The sequence below is a fragment of the Acartia tonsa genome, chromosome 1, assembly GCF_053477335.1.
Source record: "Acartia tonsa isolate MP-2025a chromosome 1, ASM5347733v1, whole genome shotgun sequence".
In the NCBI taxonomy this organism is placed as follows: Eukaryota; Metazoa; Arthropoda; class Copepoda; order Calanoida; family Acartiidae; genus Acartia; species Acartia tonsa.
Window position 1 is genome coordinate 42,815,504 of NC_137260.1, and position 17,088 is coordinate 42,832,591.

Sequence of the window (17,088 nt, forward strand, 5' to 3'; positions counted from 1 at the left end):
TTGGGACAGAGTTACCTCATTTATAGAATATAAAAAAATATTGCAAATTTAAATAAAAAAAATTAGATTTCTTATCTAAAAATTAATTATTGCTAAAAACCAGCTAAAAATTTAAAATATTTTTTTGTTGTAAATGAAAAATTTCAGAAAAACAATCGACACGCGGCGACTCTGTCCTCAAAGGGTATGATGCGCTTTTGCCGCGCTTTCAAAACTTTTTCTTGTAAGTCGTCTTTGATGTTCTAACTGTATAAGGAAAAAAGAGACTTGCACCAAACGGTACAATAAGACGTCTAAATAGCTGTTGTTTCTTGACAGGAGGAAAAATGTATTGAACCGTATAATATACAATGCAAGCATTAAAAATATTTGATTATTCATATTTGTTACTTGTCTTTGTGCTTTTAATTTATTTAATTTTTTATTTATATCTTGAATTTATTTCAGTTCAAATGGAAGAATTCACAAATACATTGTTAGCGCATTATGCACAGGATTTTGGAGGAAGGTTGGTCTTTTTTAAATATTAATAATCTATTCAATATACATTAGAAATATTGAAGCTACATCTTGTTAAGATAACAAATGTTAGATATATGTTTTGAGGATGTAACAATCTTATTACAATATTTTAATAAAAGACATTTTATAGAATTTCTAATGATTGGATGGAAGATGGTAGTTCCTTATGCTCCAATGGGTTCGAGACTTGTAACTTAAGATTTAGGTAATTCTTAAAATTCATTGTACCATTCATAATCCAGATATTCCTAATGGCTATGCTTCAAGCGTTTTAAAAAAAAACCTTTGGTGACTTTCATTCCATTCAATTCTAGTTTTGAATTAATTTTCTCCTCTCTCTCTCTCTCTATATATATATATATATAGGGGGGGGGGGAGGTGTAGAATTGAAAATGGTGTGAAGTCGACTTCCCCTCCCACAACCGACCACCTTGAATGCCCCTAGATACAATTATCATAATAATTAACAATAGTACTAAATGTAGACGTTCCACTGAGGAGTTAGTAGGCTCAGCAGATCATGGTGTACCCGATGATAAATCAGGTAAAAGTTCCAACCCAATAAGTACGATTAAATCTGGTTTATTATGTGACAAGTTATTCACCCTAAAATAACTGTTGACTAGCGGCTACGCTCCAAGAAGCCTCTAGATTCATTTTCATAGATTCATAGAGTGATTTCTCTTGGTAGGGTGGTAGAAACCTACCCCCAAATAGTTAAAAACCTTCCATGGACGTATAAAAGCTTTTATAAAGGACAACCATATCGGTTCTGCAATGAAATCCATAAATCAAGTAGTTAAGAAGATCCTTCGGTACAGAGAAGAAAAAAACTTGTTGATTTTATTTTAGGATCATAATATTGGACGAAAGAGGACTTTTTTAAAGTTAACAAAGTTAGTCAATTCCAAACATTAAAATTGGGGATAAGATTAATTTATCATTTAAAGTCTAATACTTGCCTTACAGGACCTGCAGTGCTGTACATGCCTCTGGGAGCTCCAGCATCCTCCGGATGTCCAACTCTGGCAGAATCTTCGGTTACAGGCATCAGCCAGATGGTGTTTCTTTGGACAGGTAAAACTTGGGACTGATGGATCGTGTTTATTCCCAACATTTAAGTTCTTTCTTCTCGCACTTTAAAGTCATATTTTGGAGAAAAAAGTACCAAGAAATTTGACAATTTATAAATGAATCACCAAAAAATGCTTCTAGTGCCTAACTCTGAATTTGAAGGGATAGAGAAGGACTAGAAAAATAGCTTAAACCGTTAAAAGGACCTAATTAAATGTAACCAAATTGGTTCAGTAGTGATTGAGATCTTAAACTTCAGACAATAAAAACCTACTACCTTCTATAGTAGGATAAAAGAGTACAAAGTTCCTACTTTGGTTTCAGTAATGGACACAATCACCCTCAAGCTTAATCTACAGAGCCATTTATGAGATACTAATAAATTATTTGTTTAGTAATGTCAGTGTTTAATGTTGTAGCAAACATTGTTGCAAATATAAATAATAATCAAAACAACAGAAACAATAACAACAACAATATTCAAGTTAACAAGATTTCAACACAAAACACCCAGGTAAATATCATCTAAACTCTGTAGAAATAGATTTATGGATTAAGTCAATAGTAACCGAAATTGACAAAACAAATTCCCTGTCATAATATCCACATTCCAGGTATATTATATATCCATTTTATAGATCAGTTCAAACACCAACAATGCCAACACAATTAGTATTATGTTGCCACCACCTATCCCAGTGCTGGCTGGTGGAAGGAAGATTGATGTCCAGAAGCGACTAAAAAGGTAACAAGGACAAAGATATTCGATTGAGAATCTATCTTGAAGACATATTTAAGATTTTAACCAATGTTAATAGGTTGATCAAAATTACTTCATAATTTACTTCCTAAAATTACCAACGCAGTGTTTTAGGGAAAAGATATAAATTACCGTTCATTTTTCCCCCAAGCTTGAAATTAAAACTATAAATAATGTATTATTTAGATTTGTAGAAAGAGAGCAGAAGCTAGAGATGAGAAGGAATAATGAAACAGCAGCTCTAGAACAAAATAAGCTATCTTACACAAAAATTTTCAGGTTAATTTTTTCTAGTAGCATAACTTCTTTACAATCCTTGTGTTTGTGAGTATATGTCTGCCGGTTATGTACACTTGCTATTCCCCTTAGCCATTAATTTACAACACAATTGCCTTTTGTTTCTATAGGGTCATAATATTGAATTACTTAAAACAGGGGGGGGGGGGGACAAAGACAGGACTTGAGTTTCACCGGTTAGACATTTTCATGTTTCCCGCGGATAGTAAATTAAATTATTAGAAAAACTCCAGTTTTATTGGCCCTTGAAAGTGCCAACAAAAATGACTTTTCAGTAGGTATAATTAAAATATTTTTTCATTTTGAAAGTGGACTTATGGAACCAACAGAAGATCTCGACTGCCTAGGAAGAGAACTTTGTTACCTTAGCCAAGGTATTTAAAATTTAATGTTTTATTTATTTGATAAATTTAGATGTAGTTATTCTTTACCTTAAGCTTGTAAGTGATTTATAAACGTTAACAAAAAGATTCATTGTTTGTCTTTACAAATGTAAGCAGCTTGAAATTATTTATTAAAACAATAGTTAATTTCATTAGTGTTTATTTTCTTTCAGTCGAATCTAAAAGTGTGTATTTTCAGGAGAAAAGAATCTTAGCTTCAAGAATTCATCCTTCATCAAAATTATGACATTTGCTCTCATGTGGATTCAACTTGATGTAAGTAAACAACAAGGACGAATAGGTCCAATAGGAATAAAATTAATATGCAACGAAAAAACAAATTTATTATGGTATAGATAGAAATGGGTTGCTTTCCCGCAAAGTGCCGGTCAAGCACTGATATCCGTCCCTTCTTTCAGAAACAAATTTTTTCCTATGTCTCACCCCTGCGGGACTACAAAGTATATCCAATATAACCTAACTAGACCTGAAGTAATAAACAAGCAAACGAATCATTTCAATTTATTGGCTTTTCAATTTATTTCGAGAAAAGGAAGGAGGGGGATGAAAAGTTAGATCAGATCCTAAATGGTAATAGCAAAATGAGAATATACTTACTTTTTTATCATACGTTACGTGAAAATTAATATCAATTGATAGATGCTTTAGTTTTCTTTATCAATGATAACATTAATGACTTGCAAAAAAAAGACAGAAGACATGGGTAATTAATAGAGTAAAATATGAAATTCGAATTATTGTCACTTAACCTAAAACCGACCATTGGGCGTTAGAGTATTGCATCCCATTACAGGCGGATGATGCCCTTGGGTTCTCTAGATGATCACTTAAAATCAATGGAGAATCCCGCCCCATATTAGGTAATAAATTCGACTTATAATATAAAAGTTTTATTTTTAAGGATCAAAGCCAGTCCTTTGTAAACTTTTTGGAGAATGTAACTCGAGAAGATTTTGATCAATATCTGGATTGTGATCTTATTTTCTATAAATGTACAAAATTATAAATATTGTAAGATTCCACTGTTAATATAGACAAATATACATAAAGTTTGTAAACCTAGCATATAATCATCTATCTAAAATAAAAAGGGATAGTTGCAAGAAGTGCATTTCAAAGAAAGGATTTCAAGCATAAGTTACAAGTATACGATCAAACATGATATAATATTACGTTAGAATAAATAAGAAACAATTAAGACTAAATTATTGTTCATATTTTTGTGAAAAAAAAGTCAGCTAACTGTATATATATTTATACTAGCGGCTCCGCCCCTAGAGGCCTCTAGGGGTACTTGAGGAGGGGGGAGTAGAATTGGAATTTTTTTTTTTTTTTTTTTTGGGGGGGGGGGGTGCCCCCCCATCATCTTTAATTTTAGTTAAAAAACGAAAAAAAAAATTTTTTTTTTTTTTTTTGGGGGGGATTTTTCATTTTTGGGGGGTTGGGGGTGTCCCACCCCCCAAGAAAATAGTTATAAACCTTCCCGGGACTTATGAGAAGCTACCCTGTTAAGGAGAACCCGATCGGTCCAGCGGTTAGCGAGATCCTTCGGTACAGACACACAGACAGACACACAGACATCCTGTTACTTTAGTATAAGGATATGAGCAATGGCATATGTATATCACAAGAATACGATTTACAAGTCTTGATGTTTTAAAAACTAGGTACTTGGTAATAAAATTGAAATTCTTTCAATTATATTCAAAATATATAGTTCTTTATATCTAAGTTTAAATGCATTTAATGCAACTACCCCTTTACCAAAAATTTTCTTTTATATTTCTGTATACCTCGTTATTAAAATTATTTGTATCAAAAATATTGTTAGTTTATTGTTGCTTCACTACTTAAATGTTGTAAATAAATATCTAAAATGAGAAAAAGATTACCAGTGCAGTCTATACAACAGATTTATAGTATATGATAACTAAATCCCCACTTTTCCAATGAACTTTTTCGTCTGCTAGCAAATTGTTTTCTGCTACTAAGCTGTGTTAAAATTCCCGAAATTATTAGTTGATTTTCAAAGACCCGATTGAAAGTCGGCACACGGTAATTGGGATAGGGAAATACAAATATTTAATCCCTTCCCCTCTAGTGTTTTACTCTAATGTCTCTACTACTAAGATAAATAAAACTCAGCATTAAAATAATACATATATATTTAAAAGAAATTTAGTTAGTGATAATGAAGATGCATTGCAATTGTAGAAGATTTCAATAATATTTATAATTCACTTTCAATAAATTCTACCTAAGGTATAAGGAATTATTAGAATTGTTTAAAACTGAGATGGATTTCTAAGAAGAATTAGGGTCGCTGCATCGCCAAGATAGTTTTTGTGAAAAATCCTCCAAAATCATGTAAAAATCTACAAAAATGAATTAAAATCTTATGTTAATAACCCTTCGTTGATATTATTTAATTTTTGTGGATTTTTTATGAGATTTTGAAGCATTTTTGACAAAAATAATTTTGTTACAGTAGCGATGCAGCGACCATATTATTTTTAAAGAATCCACCTCTGAACTTTTTTCTAACTAATTTAATTTACCTTAAAGTAATATAATGATGTATAACTTTGCACAGTCCCGAACTTGCGTTACAATCAATTCAGCTTTTTATCTCCTCAAAATTTTAAAAATAAAAAAAATTTAATCAAAATTGAACACCTAACTTTTTTTCAACAGCAAAGGTTCTTGCAACTATATTTAATACAAAAAAAAAAGAAAAACGACAATGAATTTTCACTGTGTCGAAACGACCATCTAAACTTAATTAACATCAAAATGATTTCATAAATTTCATAATTTTTATACCTAAAAACACGACAATGGGCAATTCTGATCCAATCAATTAAAATTTTCATCTTCTAGATAAAGTAAAAATGTGTAAATATACTGTTTAGTGTTTAGTAGGCCACTGGCAGACTAGTACATATTAATAGTAATATTCAATAATTTAGGAGTAGAATTAAAAAACACTTTATATAACAAATTTACAATTAAAAACGCCAGATTCAAACTAAGATTAGTTTATACATTTAATGATTGTATGAAAATAATAAATAAATTACATGAAAATGAAACAGTTCTGTGGTTCCAATTCATAATACATATTTCTACAATTCTCATGATATTAATAAACATTTATAAATAATTCAACAATAATTCAACTGGAATGCGAGCTATACATATGATACTTTCTTCAAATTTTACGTTTTTTGCATTTCTAACTTAAAAAAATTCCAGATAAGTTTGCACTTTGTAAACGAGCAAAATTTTTATTTTTACATCAAAGTTCCAAATAAATAAAATAATATTACTCTTGATAATAATAACCAAAATTTCCTATTTTAATTTAAATGTTAACGAGAAAGGGATTTACAAATAAGTTGGTATTTTAAATAGTTAAACTAAAGGAGTAACAAAATAATCTACAATAGACAAAGAAAAGACCTTACATATCTTTGTAGCAGAGATCGGCAGCCGCGCAAAAGTCTTAAATTCAAACCTAATTGAATGTAAAAACATTCCGAATAGATGGAATCTCTGTTTAGTACTTAACAGATTTAGAGATCGGGCTGAATTTTAAAATTATATGTTAATTTTACTAAGGCAAACACATGGCTGACGCGCGGCTGTCGAGCCCTCTTTCTGGTAAGTTCTTTTAAAAAAGATGTTTATATGCTTGCTTTTAATTGAATATAACCCTAGGTGACGAAATCTACCCTATAATATTATTTTCTTTACCAACCCCTAAGCTACAAGATCTCCGTATACTATTCTAACAAGTACTGTAACTGTCAGTCAGAGAGACGCTTCAACTGTTGAAGAATTGAATTATTGTTCTCGGGGTTGTTCAGTGCTGTAGGTACAGGAGCCAATCTAAAATATTATCAGTCAATGTATTAAAAGTTTTAATAAGAATCTAATATCAAATCAAGGGTTAAGAAATATCTTTATACAGAGGTGGATTCTTTAAAAAATTTAGGTAGCTGCATCGCTGCCTCATCAAAATGTTTTTCCCACAAGATCACATAAAAAAATACCTATAAAAATTAAATAAAATCATAGAAGAGTTATTAACATAAGATTTTAGGTACTTTTATTGAAATTTGACTGGTTGGTTCCAAACTTTTAAACTAATAATTTTAAACTACACGAATGGATTACTTTGTTTATCATCTTTGAGGATGAATATAAATGTATTGCCCATTGTCTTTTTCCTTAAGATCCCTGATTTAAATTTGGAAATATTACCTACTAAATTGATGTGTGAGGTATAACAGTTGTTGTGAGGAGAGAAGTCGCAAGTGAGATAACAGCCGGTTCCAGTATTCTGGAGTTTCTATATAAACATTAAAAATAATATTTTGAATAATACATACATTATCATAAATAAAATCAGCTTATACCAACAACGAAATTAATTCGGAAAAAAATCTCGAAACCTACACATGATTTTCAGCTGTCGTTGGGGGACAACACTTAGTAAAATTGACGAACTTTTTATCTGCCTCCCAAATATTATTTTAGATATATTTCGCTGGTTGGTTAAACCTTATAACTGAGATTAGATGGTTCTCAAATAATATTTTCTTCAACATTGTGATTGATTTTTGCACTACTATGTTATTAACAATCACTTTTTATAAAAAATTCAAACTAAATCTAAACAAGTAAAGCTTTCTTTAAAAATAACGCCTTTAATCCTTATAAAAAGACTTGGACATAAGTCTTATAATAACAACCATTTGGAAAAATTTAAGATATAACAAATTACGCGAGGGACCATGACAAAGCCTCTAGTAGCAAATTAACCTGCATGTTTAGTTTTTGCAGCCAGCCTAAGTATCTGTTGATGTGTGGGTGATAGTTGAGACTGTAGCTGAACAAACTGAGCTACATGCTTCACCAGTAAAAGGACCAGGCTCTCTGAAACATTTTATTATAACGCATACAATTAACCTTTCACCATTATCAAAACGGCCCCTACCATTCCGCTGTATAAAATATGGCTTTCTTAGAAATTTTCTAAGAAAACTTTAATTAAAATACATAGGATTAAAACTTCTTCTTTACCCAACAATAAGGACTCTATCCTCTAATTCAACCGTGAAAACCTAATAGAAAAACCAAGAATATACATATATATCAAACTCTGCTTAAAAAGCTAATGTTTTAGACACCCTAAAAAAACTATAAAAAATAACCTGTATCATGTTGAGTTAGTGTTGCACCAGGGCGTACAGTGCAAAGCATCCGCTCAAACAGTGCCAACGGCTGGGTGGGCGGCAGTCCCAGGGTCATCAGCAAATTAAGAACATGTTCCGCCTGACCGCTGCCATTCATGCTACTAGCCGCTGCACTCACAAGGGAGGCAATACTGGGTGGCGGGATCATTATACTACTTGATTCAGAAGTTGATAGCATATTGAGATCTGTACTCCTTGAGGATACTGGGGGCTGATGGCAGTTCTGAAAATTAATTAAATATTAGCTAGATCTTTAACAAGGCACATTTTAATCAGGGGACGTGATCGAGCAAAATAATTCACTTTGAAATTGTAAAACTTGTTTTGTCCTATAACTAAAATTAAAGAGGGTAAAAAGGGAAAAAAATTTCACTTAGAATTATTTGTCAGAATCTGTTTTACTTAAAATCATGGATCCTCTTTCTTTATATTCTACTAGTGGCTTCGCCCCTAGAGGCTTTGCCCCAAGATGTATAATTACATCTTCTATTACTTACCCAGCAGAACGGATCACAAATTTTCGCACCTACCCAGCAGGAAAACATTTTGCGATTAAATTCGTAAAATTCGTAAAATTCGTAAAATTCGTAAAATTCATAAAATTCGTAAAATTTGAAGAAAAAAAAATGGGGGGGGGATTTTTTTTGTTTTTTAGGGGGTTGGGGGTGTCCCACCCCCCCAAGAAAATAGCTTAAAACCACCGCAGGACCAATAGGTATATACCCTGAAGAGTAGAATCCAATCGGTTCAGTGGTTACCGAGATCTTAAGCTTCAGACGGACGGACAGACAGACGGACGGACAGACATCAAGCTACTTTGTATTATAGATTAAAAGTATGTGCCTCCATCAACATATGCAATTTAGCTATTTAACAAAGAAAAAAGAAGAATACAAAAGTATATTAATCTAGACAATTACAGACAGAAAATATTTTCGCCTTAGAAATTTTGAGGATGTGACAAAAATTGAAGATAAATAAATATTTTATAAAACTTACATTGAAAGAAGTTGAGGGAGGTAATACTGGTGTAGAATCACCGTTTGCGGCACAACCAAGCTTATCCTTCAACCTTTCTATGGTATGAAAGAGACTGGGCTTCTTTCCAGTGGATGTTAAGCTAGTTTTCTCAAGCACGGCACCTTTGTCATGCTTAGAGTAATCCATCCTAACCATGGGCATAGTAATTGAAGGCGTTGAGGTTGATTGCGTTGACGAAGAAGCGGCGGCGGCAGCAGCAGCCGCTGCCAAAACCGCCAAACCATCGGCGTGGGCTGGCGGGCCACCAAAGTTATTGTATATTGGTTGTGATGCGGGTGTTAGAGTACTTCCAGCCGCAGACAAAGCTCGCGCCCAGTGCAGAATTGATTGTGCCGCGGGCGGTACGGATAGGGGCGGCTGCCAGTCGGCGGCAGTGGCTGGTTCAGGCTCCGCCTGGCTGACTCGCAGCTGAGATGCAGAAAAGGTTTTGCTTTCATCCAAACTTAAACTAAAATAATTTAAATAATTACAGGTTTATTTGGAACCTTGTTTTATGTTTAATCTGTAATAAATAAAAGTAAGAATTTTAATAAAAATGTGGAAATCATGTTTACCTTGATTGATGTGCGCTAAATCTGACTTTACTGGAATCATTGGTGAACATTTCAGATGACTTTCTCTTTCTTCTTGACTGTTTATCATCAGTGCTACCGTTGGCAGGTACCTGAAGTCAGAAAGTGTTGTAATATGGTTCTTATGTATCTTAATTATAATTTGGTTCAGTAATTTTAAGTTCTTCTCGTAACAGCTTTGATAGAAAATATAAAAATATTTGCATTTCTTTCATGGAAAGAAAAGACAAAAATATCTATTGCAGATTAACTAATCTCCCCTCTTTTTCTACAATAAATTAAAGCTACCCAAACAGAACTACTTTTCCAAATAAAAAATAAACTTTCAAAGTAATATGTCAAGAAAAAGAAACACATTATGTTAGTTTATTATAAACTAGCAGCTATGTGGGATATACCCTCCCCCAAAATAGTTAAAAACCCTCCCTGAACCTATAAAAAGCTTTATTGTAAAAGTGAACCATATTGGTTCAGCGGTTAGCGAAATCCTTCGCTTCAGACAAAAAAGCTTATTACTTTATATAATAGGAAATTTTTGTTACCAGTTATTTTAAGGGATAAGAAAGGTGCGCTAAATTAATGTACACATCCGATTATGATTTTTAAAAATTACCCTTTCTGTACAATAAAATTATTTCTGGAAATGTTTAGACACGCTGCTTATTTGTTCTTTCCAATTAAGATTTAATAAAAGCCCCACAAGATTTTGAGCTAAAGAATAAGTTTTTATTTAAGTTTATATTGTATACCGCTATAATTTCTTAGTCCAATGCCCCCGCCCCCCCCCCCCCCCCTTGATTATTACCTTGGTTAATGTAGCAGGCTCTATTGGCGTGAGAGTGGCCAAACTGTGTGTCTTCACTAAATTATTACTATTCTTTCCAGGTGCGGAGCTATTATTTGCCTTGGATATTGTAACAGATGAAGTGATAATGCTAGTTGCACTACTGGAACCTGTTTTAACAGGTTTGGCAGACGCACTTTCTGTAATTTTATGTTTAGATTCTGGTTCACTATTCTTCTTTGATGCAGGTACCGATTTGCCTAAATTAAAATTATAATCAGTTGAATTTATATAAAATATAAATTTACATGGGCACTTAGGTAACATACTTAAATAAAAAAAAAAACAGCCTAAAACCATCCCATGACCAATATGAAGATTTCCTTATTTGTAGAACTTAGTCGGTTCATTGGTTAGCGAGATCTTAACGGAAAAACAAACAAACAAAATTCTTTATTCTTTATGTATACAAGAATATTTCGGATTTGTTTATGAAAGTTAGTTAATGATATGAAGAGATATTCAAGGTAAAGGCATGCCTTAGTTCAAAAAACTCAAATGAGGGTAAGTTATATTTAATAATATTTTAAAAGTTCTTATAGCCGTGGCAAAATAGTGATATGTTAATATAAGTATACCTTTGGATGCTGATGATTTGCCTGAGCTTTTGATTTGGAGATCACTTGAGTTTTGCAAGTTTCGTTTACAGTCTTTGGGTTTCTTAGCAGTTGAGTCGGGTCCGCTAGCAGTATTATTATTCTTCTTTCCTTCTTGTTTCACTTTCGTGGAAGCTGTAGCACTCCCTTCATTGTCAACACTTGACTGGCGCTTCTTACTGAAAAATATTTTTATTATTATATTTTTGCGAATTTTTTTAGGAACAAAATATCTGGTAAATGTGTCCAATTTATATAATATTCCATAGATGCATTGGTTGGGTTTTTACAACCCAAGTGAAACCTAACTTTTGTCCTCCTTATGAAGGGTCGCCCTATAATAAGGAGGGGCCACCCTCCTCACAAGCAGCCACTCCCAGAAAATGCGCCAATGAGGAGCTGAAAAGTAGTGCATGTATGATTCTTACCCAGGTGAATTTGCTGATTCTGGTGTTTGCATCCAAATATGTTCCAGAGCTTCATAATCATAATCATGTATAGGCTCCTCAGTCTCTCCATCTAAATCAATAATTATATTATGAAATATAGTTCTCCATTTTAGGAAAGCTTATTGTAGGTCCCAGAATGAGACAACGCTATAATTTAAGATATATTTCAATAGCGCAGTTCCATTATCATTAGGATATGCTGTGCTACTTACGAACGTACTTCTGTTGTTATTTAAAAACTATTTCTGTTTTATGTACTTTTAGCTTTCTTTGTTTGAAAAAAAAAAAATTCAGCGGGTAGGTAAAGATAATTTAAAGGGAGAAAATCTATTTCACAAACAACTTTTTATTAAAAGTGTTAGTTTGAAAATACTTACCTAACATTTAAGAATATAAAAACTTAAAAAGTAACTGCAATATTTTACTACTTGAATGAAACCCAAGTTATGCATAGTTTAACTTTGTGGAATGCTTCTAAACAATTTACCTTGGTCGCTGTCGTCATCCGAATCATCTGTGCATGTTGATTTAGATCCATTCTAAAATAAAAAATAAGGTAAGAAGTATTTAAAGACAGAGAGGGAGGGGTCAATGGGCTGTTTATTCACTGGTCCCCAAAGTTTTATAGTAACGTTTTCTTATTCGTTGGTGTAACGACTTTGGGGTCTCTGGTGAATATTGATTGATCCGTTTATTAAGTTGAGTGTTCAAACGTTTCAAACACTAATTTTCATCTAGAGAAGGGGTAAATTTGTGAATCATCATTTGGGATGTACATTTTATCGGCCATTGTCTTATTCCTTTAGAACCCTATTTTAAAAAGCAGTTGGGTTTGAAATAAAAAATCAAGTTCTCTTGTGTCATATGAAAGGGGGGAGGCGGATGTGCCACTTTTTGAAACCAAAACTAAAAGTCAACAAAGGAACTCAACTAAAACAAGAGTTACAGGTCTGAGATTTTGCATGGCAGTTGCTTTATAGAGGTACAATATGGAACTGTGAAGAAACGGCGGCGCAACCGCCGAAAACCGCCGTTTCCCGCCGATTTTTTTTTGCAATTTCTCGGCGGTTTTCGACGAGCGCCGCCGTTTCTTCACTGTTCCATATTGTAACCCTATACAGCAACTGCCATGCAAAATCTCAGACCTGTAACTCTTTTTTTAGTTGAGTTCCTTTGACTTTTAGTTTTGGTTTCAAAAAGTGGCACATCCGCCTCCCCCCTTTAAAGTTTATGGTCAAAGCAAAAAAAAATGATCAGATGAAAAATGGCAAAATTTTTACAACTGACGAGAAAGCATTGTAAAAATTGAATAATGAATGGCATAAAAACGGCTTTCATATGAAAGAAAACTTTTTATACCTTTCCCCCGGAACCATTTTTGCAGTCTTGACTGCTGGCAGGAGTTTGCTTGGTACCCATACTTCTGTGGATTGGATGTCTCAATGGTTTCTTGCGAGAATTCACCGGTTGCAGAATACAATCTGGTATCTAAAATAATTAGGTAATATTTAACAGAAAGTCAAGTCGATTTAATGTTGAACAATATATCTCAAATAAAGCTTTTTAAAAAGTTTTAGAAAATATTAGAATTTAGGCAGCAATTATAGAGTATCGCAGCTGCTCCTAATCTAGATACCTGTTCATTAGTCTTATTAATCAGAAACTCTTCAGCACTTGGAGGGGTGGCTATACTCATGGTCGTTGTTTTGGGATCATCTTCAGGATGGTATCCAAGATCTTTTCCTTCCAACCAATCTTTGTACCTATAACAAAATATAAAAATATCTACTTAGTTTAGAATTATGTACCAGTCAATTTTAATTTAAAAAAAACATTTCAGATGTTGATTGTGACAATTGCATGGTCAGTCATTGATAAGAAGCACAGTGATTTATTTTAATTGCTTTTTCGCAAATATCATTAATTCCTTTTATCATTGACAACAGAAACTTTCTTTGCTTTCCAGCCATATTAGACAATAGGTAATAGGTATGATAAAATTTGCGAAAAAATATTTATATACTTACTTTTCAGGCTGAAATCTCTTGACAAAGCAATCCATAGATATGTTGACTGTATCAGGTTTACAATAGCACCTTGTCGCTCTCTTCCCGTACTCAACCCAACGGGGAGTGGCAAAATTTGTACTTTCGGCACAGTTGAACCCTAATATTTTTTTTATGATTAATAATTAGGTATTAAAGATAAATTCATAACTGTTTATTGCGGTTAAAAATAGATTAAATACTTACATGAAAATCATAAATTAATACCTATATGACATTTTTTTTCTATACAATAAAGCTATTTTTTGTTTAAAAGAATGTCTAACCTGTATTAAACCCTGAATGGTAACCACAGGGAAAGGTAATCATGATTTCTCCTTTGTGTTGAACAATCTTGTTGTAAGGAATACTGTGCTGTCTCAACAGGCTCGGGGAGATCAGGCACATTTTGTGACGTAGAAATGAAGAGCATTCTTTCTTTAATGCAGGGAATAAACCCTCTGCTAACCTCTCAAAACGTTTCATAAACCTTAAAGTTAAACATTATAAAAAAATTAGCACTATGAAAGTTATAGATTTCTTCAGAAGTTTACATTTGTCCGTCGACAAGGAAAAACAAATTGTATAAGTTTAAATGATGATTATTGATTACCTAGGTGGAATGCAATACCAGAATTTAGCATCTCCAAAGTGAAGATAGTTAATACTGTGCAAGTCCATGTCCTCCGTGTGCCAAGCGAACGTTGTCTTCCAGCTTCCAAAATACAGGTAAGCTGTGTTCACACCAGATATCTCAACACCATAATCCTAAAACAGTATATAGCTAAATCATTTTTAAAATATTGTCATATATTCAATATAGCATAAACCTCTATCAAAAACGTATAACAACCCATATGACAACCTTACTGTAGGTATAATAATAATTTTCTTGTATAATGTGTATTGAAAGATATTTTAAAAGTATAAAACCATAAATTGAGTAGAATTACATAATCTATCTCAAAATAACACATCAAGTTGTCCCCTAAATAAATACAACACATCATTATAACATCAAAAAGTGTTCTTTTTTTTAATGCATCTCAAGGAAAAATGGTGATTAAGGGGGGGGGGGGGGTAATGCAACCATCTCGTTATCAGTGAGCAAATGGCACTTAGAATTCGAATTTTGATCTGGAATTTTGCATGAGTAATCCTTGGTAGGTCTATTTTCCCTAAATTGAACAAAAAGTTGGAAAAGTAACGGCTAACAGCTGGCGGCTCAGCAGTTTAGCCATTTTTAAAACTATTTTCAAGGGAAATCATCACGAAACCTATCTCCACATAATACTGCTATGCTGCTCCAAAACGTTTTCAAACGGTTCTAGTCGCTAGTTGCTGGTACTAGAAATCTAAAAATGTTTTTTTGTATCATTTCACATGATTTAAAGCAAAAATATGTTTCAAAAAGTTGATTCCTACATAATTTATAGCAGATTTGCCCTAAAAATAGCCAAAAACGGCTAAACGGCTGAGCCGTTAGCCGTTACTTTTTCAACTTTTTGTTCGATTTAGGGAAAATAGACCTACCAAGGATTACTCATGCAAAATTTCAGATCTAAATTCGAATTGTAAGTGCCATTTGCTCACTGATTACGAGATGGTTGCATTAACCCCCCCCCCCCCTTAATTGAAGTAAAACCTAGATAGATATATCATTGAATTACCTGATTTACATAATCTAGAATAGAGCCGAGTCTGTTGATATTCCAGCTATCACATGACTCGTCCGTGATTGAACCACAAACATCCGCACCGTACAAAGGAGCATTGAATGTAATATTCTTCCAATACTTTCGCTCCAACTCCTCGAAGCTCGTATGTTTAGGTGGCTCATTCCTACAAATACACATTATAAAACTTGATAATTAAGAGTAAAAATGATACCTGTGTTTCAGAAATGATATACTTACGGATAATATTAATAAGCCATAAAGTGTTTCGATTTAGAAAAAAGTGCTTACTTCTTATTGACATAATCTACATAGTCTTTGACTGTCATACTTTTCTTTTGAACATTGATTGATTGATAAATTCCTCTGTTTCCAGTTACAACCTTAAAAAATAATAAGAATAAAATGAAGTAATAATAATATTTATAATCTGAATTGTCATAAAACACATTTAGAACCAATTTCTCACCTGGCAAATAGGGGCAGGTATTTTCATGTTGGCCAGATCTTTTTCTGTCCTCAGATTGTATCCAGATCTTCTTGGTATCCATTCTTTTGGTGGGATAATTTTTGCTAATCCACCCCTGTAACAATCATTTAAATCAAAATCACATTTTTTAATCATAGAAACAAAGACAATAGTCTCCAGAATTAAATTGATCATAGAGCAACAAAATCAAACGATCACCCCTTAGGGTAAAGCTAAAAATCCTTTTTTTCATGATATTGTCCAATAAAGTGACAAAATTCTAGTGCAATTGTGCTTATGTTAATGAGCGTAAACGGGTAGTTAAACTTTGTAGTGAACACTATAGCAATTGTGGACGTTAGAAACTACAATAGCTTTGGAGTAGATCCGCTGCTATAACCTGTAATCTTTGACTTACTTGTGTGCGCCTAAAGATTCAATTTTCTGAAGATACTTGTTAAAATCCTTGAATTCGTCCCATGTTGGTCTAAAGACCATAATACTTTGAACATCAGTACTAGACCCTGCATAGGTCCTAAAAAAAAACAATCGTGTTAATCTCTACAATTCAGTCCTACACGATATTTATGTACACAATAAAAAACAATAATTCTTATTTTCCACAGAAGTTTACATTATAAAAAAAATAGTTATTGCTCTTTAGGAAACAAAGAAATCCTGAAAAAAAAACATTATTGTAATATTGGTTTAAAAGTTGAAAATATTTGTATAACATTGTGATCGATGGAATTGTATCGATCACGTTTACCTATATAGAATAAAAAAAATACCAGTTATTATCTTCCTTATTGCCGATTTGAACCCCTGCCATTTTCTGATTTTATCTTTCTTTTTATTCTTGAGATCTTGAAAGCAATTACATCTTATGTCTGAAAATATGATTATTAATCAAAATTTTGTAAGTAATAATAATAATAATAATGTTTATTTGGTGCTGCCAGGTACCCCCTAGCTTAGGAGATAGCACATACAATACTCTAAATTGCTGCTATCTATCGACAATTTAGAGTTTACATTATGAAGTTTAATCTCATACAAGTAAAATAATATAGACTAA

At 32.7% G+C, this 17,088-nt stretch overlaps 2 protein-coding genes across 4 annotated transcripts; one reads left to right on the forward strand and one right to left on the reverse strand.

Moving 5' to 3' along the window:
* The first annotated feature begins 433 nt into the window (after positions 1–433).
* Positions 434–4,115, forward strand: LOC145320120 (uncharacterized). Its single transcript, XM_080162563.1, has 10 exons — positions 434–508; positions 653–727; positions 1,008–1,066; positions 1,492–1,599; positions 1,992–2,110; positions 2,235–2,341; positions 2,543–2,635; positions 2,963–3,027; positions 3,236–3,312; positions 3,959–4,115. Exons 1-10 carry the CDS (start codon positions 453–455, stop codon positions 4,061–4,063), a joined length of 864 nt encoding a protein of 287 aa, XP_080018689.1. The 5' UTR covers positions 434–452; the 3' UTR covers positions 4,064–4,115.
* A 1,089-nt stretch (positions 4,116–5,204) lies between these two features.
* Positions 5,205–16,902, reverse strand: LOC145319958 (uncharacterized). 3 transcript variants are annotated; one of them, XR_013880074.1, is made up of 21 exons: positions 16,802–16,902; positions 16,429–16,545; positions 16,011–16,125; positions 15,833–15,924; positions 15,536–15,707; positions 14,479–14,633; positions 14,153–14,355; positions 13,848–13,986; positions 13,457–13,583; positions 13,180–13,308; positions 12,308–12,359; positions 11,800–11,890; positions 11,354–11,550; positions 10,737–10,975; positions 9,914–10,023; positions 9,318–9,807; positions 8,277–8,541; positions 7,885–7,998; positions 7,324–7,411; positions 5,616–6,948; positions 5,205–5,314 (listed from the first exon to the last, which is right to left on the reverse strand). XR_013880074.1 is itself a non-coding variant. In XM_080162367.1 (20 exons), the coding sequence occupies exons 1-20, from the start codon at positions 16,840–16,842 to the stop codon at positions 6,867–6,869; spliced, it is 3,018 nt and encodes a 1,005-aa protein (XP_080018493.1). In that variant the 5' UTR covers positions 16,843–16,902; the 3' UTR covers positions 5,205–6,866. The 3 variants fall into 3 exon arrangements, 1 of the variants encoding a protein (XP_080018493.1); XR_013880070.1 differs by having other exon boundaries at positions 5,205–5,361; positions 5,584–6,948; XM_080162367.1 differs by having other exon boundaries at positions 5,205–6,948.
* Positions 16,903–17,088: the final 186 nt, after the last annotated feature.

Excerpts from the sequence above, each read along its gene's own strand:
- LOC145320120 (XM_080162563.1), top strand. The coding sequence starts at position 453 with ATGGAAGAATTCACAAATACATTGTTAGCGCATTATGCACAGGATTTT. Across the intron at positions 2,636-2,962 it reads TCTTACACAAAAATTTTCAG|TGGACTTATGGAACCAACAG; the intron begins GTTAATTTTTTC and ends TCATTTTGAAAG. Across the intron at positions 3,028-3,235 it reads ACTTTGTTACCTTAGCCAAG|GAGAAAAGAATCTTAGCTTC; the intron begins GTATTTAAAATT and ends GTGTATTTTCAG.
- LOC145319958 (XM_080162367.1), bottom strand. The coding sequence starts at position 16,842 with ATGGCAGGGGTTCAAATCGGCAATAAGGAAGATAATAACTG. Across the intron at positions 15,708-15,832 it reads GTAGATTATGTCAATAAGAA|GAATGAGCCACCTAAACATA; the intron begins GTAAGCACTTTT and ends GTGTATTTGTAG. Across the intron at positions 7,412-7,884 it reads TGCAAAAACTAAACATGCAG|AAACTCCAGAATACTGGAAC; the intron begins GTTAATTTGCTA and ends ATGTTTATATAG.